Raw genomic sequence first — 7,422 nt, 5'->3', positions numbered from 1 at the left:
AAAAATATGTTCCTTGACAGTGAAGGCGAGGGGTGTTCAAGTAAGAGTTAGTCTTGAGGCAGGAGATAATATAGCTAGGTTTAAGGATTTGGAAGAAGACCAAATTATTGGTTCTTAGAATTGTGTGCTTACAAACCAAGAAGAAAAAATGTTCAGAGATTGAAAGGAAATATGTGTTATGTTCAGAAATTCATAGCACATGTTAAGTATTGTTGCTTTGATTCTAAGATATTTGGATTATAGACGTGGTTGGTGTATGCAAAATAAACTGGGTTAAGAGACAAAAGAAGAAAGCTGATTAGTTAGAGTTTGTACTTGGCTTCTTCAGAAAAAAATAGAAGCAAAGAAATCTCTAGATCTGTGTATTTGAATGGATTTAAAACAATTTATGGAAAATGTATATTATAAAAAAACTGCATGGATTTCAGATTGTTTTTGCACAAAATAAATTATATTTTAATTTCATTTCCATGAAGCTTCTAAAGTTTCCTTGTTTTTCAACCACAGAAAGCTTTCTTCTACTGAATATTCATGGGATACCGTTAAATCAAATTTCACCAAAATAACAAGTGTTCACTGAGAAAACAGTTTCCTTCTAAGCTCTCTCTTCAGAGCCCCTTTAATCTCATTATTCCTGAGACTGTAGATGAGGGGGTTCAACATGGGGATCACCACCATGTAGAACACAGACACTATCTTGTTCTGGTCAGTTGAGTAGCTGGACTTGGGCATCACATAAATGAATGTAATGGTCCCATAGAACAGAGTGACTGCTGTGAGGTGGGAGGTACAAGTTGAGAAGGCCTTGTGGCGCCCCTCAGTGGAGTGCATCTTCATGATGGTGATGAGGATGTAGATGTAGGAGACAGCTATGACAAACACTGTGACCACAATGATGGAGCCAGCAGTAAACGACGGAACAACTGCAGGGACACTGACATCAGAACATGAGAGTTCAACTAAAGGAGCAAAGTCACAGAAAAAATGGTTGACTCTGTTTGGTCCACAGAAGAGTAAAGAATAGAAGCATATGGTAAAAGAGCACGTGTTGAGGAACCCACCTATGTAAGCAAGTATGAGTAACTGGACACAGACTTGTGTGGACATTTTGTTTGTATAAAGCAGTGGGTTGCAGATTGCCACAAAGCGATCATATGCCATGGCAGCAAGAAGGAAGCACTCACTTGACCCAAAGAAAGCAGCTGATCCAAGCTGGAAGTCACATCCAAAGTAGGAAATTGTGTTTTTCTCCCTTAAGAAGTTTACAAGCATGTTGGGTGTAACAGAAGATGACATACCCATGTCAGCAAAAGCCAGTTGGCTCAGAAAAAGGTACATGGGATGATGGAGCTGCGAAGAGATTCTGATAAGAACGATTGTGCTGAGATTGCCAGATATGGTCACCAGGTAGATGCATAGGATGATCACGAAGAGGACGACTCGTAGCCCTGGATCATCTGTTAATCCCAGGAGAATGAACTCTGACACTGCAGTGTGGTTTCCACCCACCAGGGAATCCATAGGACAATGGAGATGCTGACAAAGTGAACCTATGATGAAAACAGTATATTAAAAATTTATGAACATTATATTGCCATTAATGTACACATGAAGATTATTAATAAATATGTCATTCAAGCAAAATTGGGACTAAGAATTGCTTTTTTATTCTACAATCCCAGAATCCATATTCTCATATTTATGTGTAATATATCTTTCTATATTTAAAAAGTAGCTTACAGCAGAAATAACAGAAATATATTGTTATTTAAGTATTTTAAAGTGTATCTTTAACTATAGATTCATACATTTGAGATTTATGAAAATAAAAACAAAGAATAGTAACTCTAACAAAAAGGATTAAAATGTTTAAGTATAGGTGTGTATAATAGAGACTAGCATTTTTGAATGATTACTAAATTAGGGGCCCAAGATTGAATTGAAAAGTATATAGATACAATTTTTTTGGCTTCATCGTTAAACTGATGATAAGGACTTGTGTCCCTCATTAGAATGCTTGGATTTAAGTCCCAGCTCCACCCCCAACTACAGGTTCCTGCTAGTGCAGACCCTGAGGGGCAGCAGTAGTGGCTCAAGCTATTGGGTTCTTGTCACCATGCGGGAGACCTGGATTCAGTTCCCAGCTCCCAGCTTTGGCCTGACTCCATATCAGTCCTGTTCATTACAGCCATTTGGCAAGTGAACCAGCAGGTTGCAGATGGGAACTCCCTATCTCTGTCTCTGTCTGCCTGTCTGTGTCTTAAATGGGAAAAAATTTATTTAGATAGGATGTTTCATTTTACTTTTCCTAAAATAATGTTATGTGCTTGTATTTTTTTATAGACAAGGAAACAGATTTTGAAAATCTTGAGTAAGCTACCTAAGGTTACATGAGAAGTGATAGTATCAGAACAGGACCACAGGCAGGCTCAACTCAGTCCATTTCTTCAGTAACTGTGCTAAACATGAAATTAAGTAATAGCTACAGTGAAGCTGAATACCCTTGTAAAGAGGGAATAACAGATTTAGCCTTTCATTTTTCTGATAGGTGATACATAATAAGGTTCATATTTGGTTATGTAGTTTACATTGTATCAGTTAAACAAGTCCATTAACTTTAAAAAGAAAAATTCAGTTTTCTTAATACAACAAGGAAGATATAGAAAGGAAGTTAAATTTATAAATGTAGCTACCTGTTGTGAATTTGTTAAATAGTTTTAATATTTCATATGAAAATGTTTAAGTAGAAATATCAGTGTAATCACAAGTAAAATGATCAGTATTTAGATCATAATTGAAGAATGTTTATTCAACTATGTCAAATGTTACAATGTTTTCTGAGTACAGTATTATAGAATGAAATCATATTATTTTAAAATAGTATATTCATAAAACTGAATAAAGCTTTATCCTAAAACATTAAGAAGTTTTCCCATATTCACCCAGCTAGTGGCCAGGTTGATGTTCATACTCAAAGTTTTACTGCATTATTTGTTCGTCTTTGTTCAAAAGATGTATGACGGTGATGCTAGAGCATTCAGGCCTGTACACAAATCAGGTCTTCCACAACCTATTTGCTAATAGTGTATAACAAAATTATTTCACATCTCATGAATATATTAGGATTACAGCTGAATGCTAACATAGATAGTGTTAAAGACCATAGTTCTAGTCTTATGGATAAACAAATTGGAAATCTTGGTTAACTGAATTCTATCTGTCTATTTACAATAATTTTGATGGTAGAAAATTCAGTTAATTCAGGTAAAGTCTTTTACTAGCCAGCTACCTGCTTATAAGTGCTGATTCTCAACTATGGCTTGTGAATACAGATACAACTTTAAAGGAAAAGATATATTCAAAAGGTAAATGAAATTGACTTACAAAAGCCCAAATATTACCTCTTGATAGAAGAGTTTGCTGTCATCTTACAGAAATAAGTTCTAAGTCATTGTTATAAAGCAGCTGTACTATCTTTCGTTATTGTTTTCACTTGGGGACAAATCTCTGAAGATTATACAAACTCAAATGTGAATTCCAAAGCACTAGGGATCATTATCACATTCTCAGGTGTGTATTGAGCAGTTTGTTTCACAAAAACACCATCCTCAAGGGTCACATCAGTTCTCAAATGATGTTTTTATTTTATGTCATTGACATACTTTCATTTCATAATCATTAAGAATGTATTATAATAGATTATCCCATAGCTAAATATTAGTCTTAAGTTTAATTTGATATTTTAGACTAAAGAATGCTAAACTATAAAGTAGAAACCTTAGCTTTAGTCATTCAGTATGTGTTCATTTTATAAGTATGTTGTAATGATAAATCTAAGATATTTCCTTAGATATCTTGGGGAATTTGGGGTGAGATGACATGTTAAATTGAATTTGAAATTAACAGTTATTTAAGATATGTTCATATTTTTACAGCAAAAGGTAAAATGCTTTCAAATTTGCATAGACAGAGACTTGTTGTAGGAATGTGCTTTGCAATATTTATTCCAGGCATTTGTCACTCTGTGATATAAGAATTCAAAGCATAGGTATAAATAAAGTGCAATAATAAGAGCAGGATTTGCTCAAAAAAATGAGTATACATATAGGCATAAGTGTGGGCAACTTCACAATGATAAAAACTCCCCAGGGGAGGGCCAGAGAGCTGCCCACAAGGAAAGAGCATGAGAAAAGGCAAAAAGAGAAGGGCACTCCTTTATGGGGTAGGGATGGTTCCCTAATTGAATATACAAATTGGGTGGGGTTTGGGTGGAGTTCATTGGGCATGATGTTTTCTGGGAGAGTTTCGTGGCATCTCCACATGGAGCTCATTGTACACATGCTTGTTGTATCCTCTCCGTCCTGGCCCTGGAGTAAACTCTGGAGCCTCATGGGAAAATGAGTATGCTGGATTGGCCTGCAAGGGTGCAGGGCTGCAGGAAATCTTCCAGCTTGGTTTTCTCTTCGTAACTCCCTGACTATTCTGGGTTGCATTTCACTGTGAAGTAAAAATAGGTTTGGTGTGATATTAATATCTCGGTTTTCAAGAGAAAATGATACTTAGGTATGTATATAATTTCTGCATATGAAGTGAGTGTCACAAAATGTTAAAACTATTAAATTATTTATTTATTATTTTATTTTCCCCCCAAAGAAAGCTTTTATTTAAGGAATACAGATTTCATGTATTTCATATGTACAACTTTAGGAATATAGTGATTCTTCCCACCATACCCACTCTCCCACTCATTCTCCTCCTCCCTCTCCCATTCCCAGTCCCATTCTTCACTAAGATCCATTTTCAATTAACTTTATACAGAGAAGACCAACTCTGCTAAGTAAAGAGTTCAACAATTTGCATTGTAAAAACAAAACAAAACAAAACAAGAGAGCTACTTGTTCAAGAATAGGTCCTTTTAAAACTTTGCCCAAGGGCGGGCAGGGAAGCAGGAGCAGTGAATCCCATTAGGATGGGTTTGGAGCTTGACAACACAGGTTGGGCCATATGGCCACCTGGCTTCCAGCAGTGGTGGCGGGGGCTGGAGCTTGGGATGTAAATCAGGGTGTAGATTGTGCCTACAATGTTTCCTAACATTCCCCCCTTTTGTTTTTTATAAAGCAGGCATTGTATGGCATTATATTGGCCCAAAAGTCCAGGAGGGGTAGAGGGACGATAATCTGTCTTTAGAGCTACTTCCTGCTGACATGGGGCGATGAGGTATTCTTTGCTGGCATGGGGCGATGTCTCAATCCGCCATCTCCTGGGTGGGGAGCTGAGTATATCTTTTGGGACATTTTTAACTATTAGATCTCAAATACTTTGATCCTACTGTTGATATTATATCCTTGGCTTTTCTGTACCTTCAATTATATATATTTTGAACCATTTGCTATTGGTTTGCAGGATTCCTGCCTTGTCCTTTTTTGAAAATCTGCTATTTTTCCATACATCATACTATATGATTTTTATTTTATGTTATTTTAATTGAAATAAAAGTGTATAACAGACCTTAAAAAAGTTAATGGAAAATTAGTGTTATGAAAAAAACTATTGATTTCAATGTTTTTGCATTAAAATTTTGTACTACTTGTTATAACATATTTAAACAGGAACTATCTGGAGGCACTAAAATGATATTAGTTCAAAAAGTACTATCAGAGTAAAATGAATTCTGTTAATATTGAAGTAAGAGAAAACATCAAATTTATGATAAAGCTTGAATTGAAGAATGGTGAAATCCTCAATACTTTATGAAAAGTTAATAGTAATAATGTGTCAAATAAGAAATTTATCAATGAATAATGTATTATAAAAGGGTAAAGATGATATTGAAGATGAAACCCCCAGCAACAGACAATCCACATTATTTGTGAGGATATATTTAGGCTTATTCATGCTTTAATTGAAGAGGACCAATGTTTATCAACAAACATGATAGTCCATAGCATGCCTATCATTTTATTCAGCTTATTTAATTTTTTTTCTTTTTTAATTTTTTTTATTTAGTAAATATAAATTTTCAAGTACAGTTTATGGATTACAATGGCTTCCCCCCCCATAATTTCCCGCCCATTCACACCCCTCCCATCTCCCGCTTCCTCTCCCGTTCCATTCACATCAAGATTCATTTTCAATTATCTTTATATACAGAAGATCGATCTAGTATATATTAAGTAAAGATTTCATCAGTTTGCACCCACACAGAAACACAAAGTGTAAAAATACTGTTTCAGTACTAGTTATAGCATTACTTCAAATTGGACAACACACTAAAGACAGATCCCACATGAGAAGTAAGTACATAGTGACTCCTGTACTTAACAATTTGACACTCTTGTTTTTGGCGTCAGTAATCTCCCTAGGCTCTAGTCATGAGTTGCCAAGGTTATGGAAGCTTTTTGAGTTCACTGACTTTGATCTTATTCCGACAGGGTCATAGTCAAAGTGGAAGTTCTCTCCTCCCTTCAGAGAAAGGTACCTCTTTCTTTGATGGCCCCATTCTTTCCACTGGGATCTCACTCGCAGAGATCTTCCATTTAGGTCTTCCTTTTTTTTTTTTTTTTTCCAGGGTGTCTTGGCTTTCCATGCCTAAAATACTCTCATGGGCTCTTCAGCCAGATCCGAATGCCTTAAGGACTGATTCTGAGGCTAGAGTGCTGTTTAGGACATCTGACATTCTATAAGTCTGCTGTGTATCCTGCTTCCCATGATGGATTGTTCTCTCCCTTTTTGATTCTATCAGCTAGTATTAGCAGACACTAGACTTGTTTGTGTGATCCCTTTGACTCTTAGACCTATCAGTGTGATCAATTGTGAACTGAAATTGATCACTTGGACTAGTGAGATGGCATTGGTACACGCCACCTTGATGGGATTGTATTGGGATCCCCTGGCATGATTCTAACTCCACAATTTGGGGCAAGTCCGATTGAGCATGTCCCAAATTGTACATCTCTTCCCTCTCTTATTCCCACTCTTATATTTAATAGGGATCATTTTTCAGTTAAATTTAAACACCTAAGAATAATTGTGTGTTAATTACAGAGTTCAACTAATAGTACTAGAACAAAACAAAGAGAAAATATTAAAATGGATAAAGTATTACATTGTACATCAACAGTCAGGACAAGAGCTGATCAGGTCACTGTTTCTCATAGTGTCCATTTCACTTCAACAGGTTTCCCCTTTGGTGCTCAGTTAGTTGTCACCGATCAGGGAGAACATATGATATTTGTCCCTTTGGGACTGGCTTAATTCACTCAGCATGATGTTTTCCAGATTCCTCCATCTTGTTGAAATGACCGGATTTCGTTGTTTTTGACTGCTGTATAGTATTCGATAGAGTACATGTCCCATAATTTCTTTATCCAGTCTACTGTTGATGGGCATTTGGGTTGATTCCAGGTCTTAGCTATTGTGAAT

At 36.0% G+C, this 7,422-nt stretch overlaps 1 protein-coding gene across 1 annotated transcript; it reads right to left on the bottom strand.

The window, feature by feature from the left end:
- Positions 1-573: 573 nt before the first annotated feature.
- Positions 574-1,521, bottom strand: LOC100339699 (olfactory receptor 5P6). Its single transcript, XM_002708783.3, has one exon. The coding sequence runs from the start codon at positions 1,519-1,521 to the stop codon at positions 574-576; it is 948 nt and encodes a 315-aa protein (XP_002708829.1).
- Positions 1,522-7,422: the final 5,901 nt, after the last annotated feature.

Source organism: Oryctolagus cuniculus, chromosome 1, assembly GCF_964237555.1.
Source record: "Oryctolagus cuniculus chromosome 1, mOryCun1.1, whole genome shotgun sequence".
NCBI lineage: Eukaryota > Metazoa > Chordata > Mammalia > Lagomorpha > Leporidae > Oryctolagus > Oryctolagus cuniculus.
The sequence above is the reverse complement of the archived record's forward strand: the minus strand, read 5'-3'. Positions and strand labels throughout refer to the sequence as shown.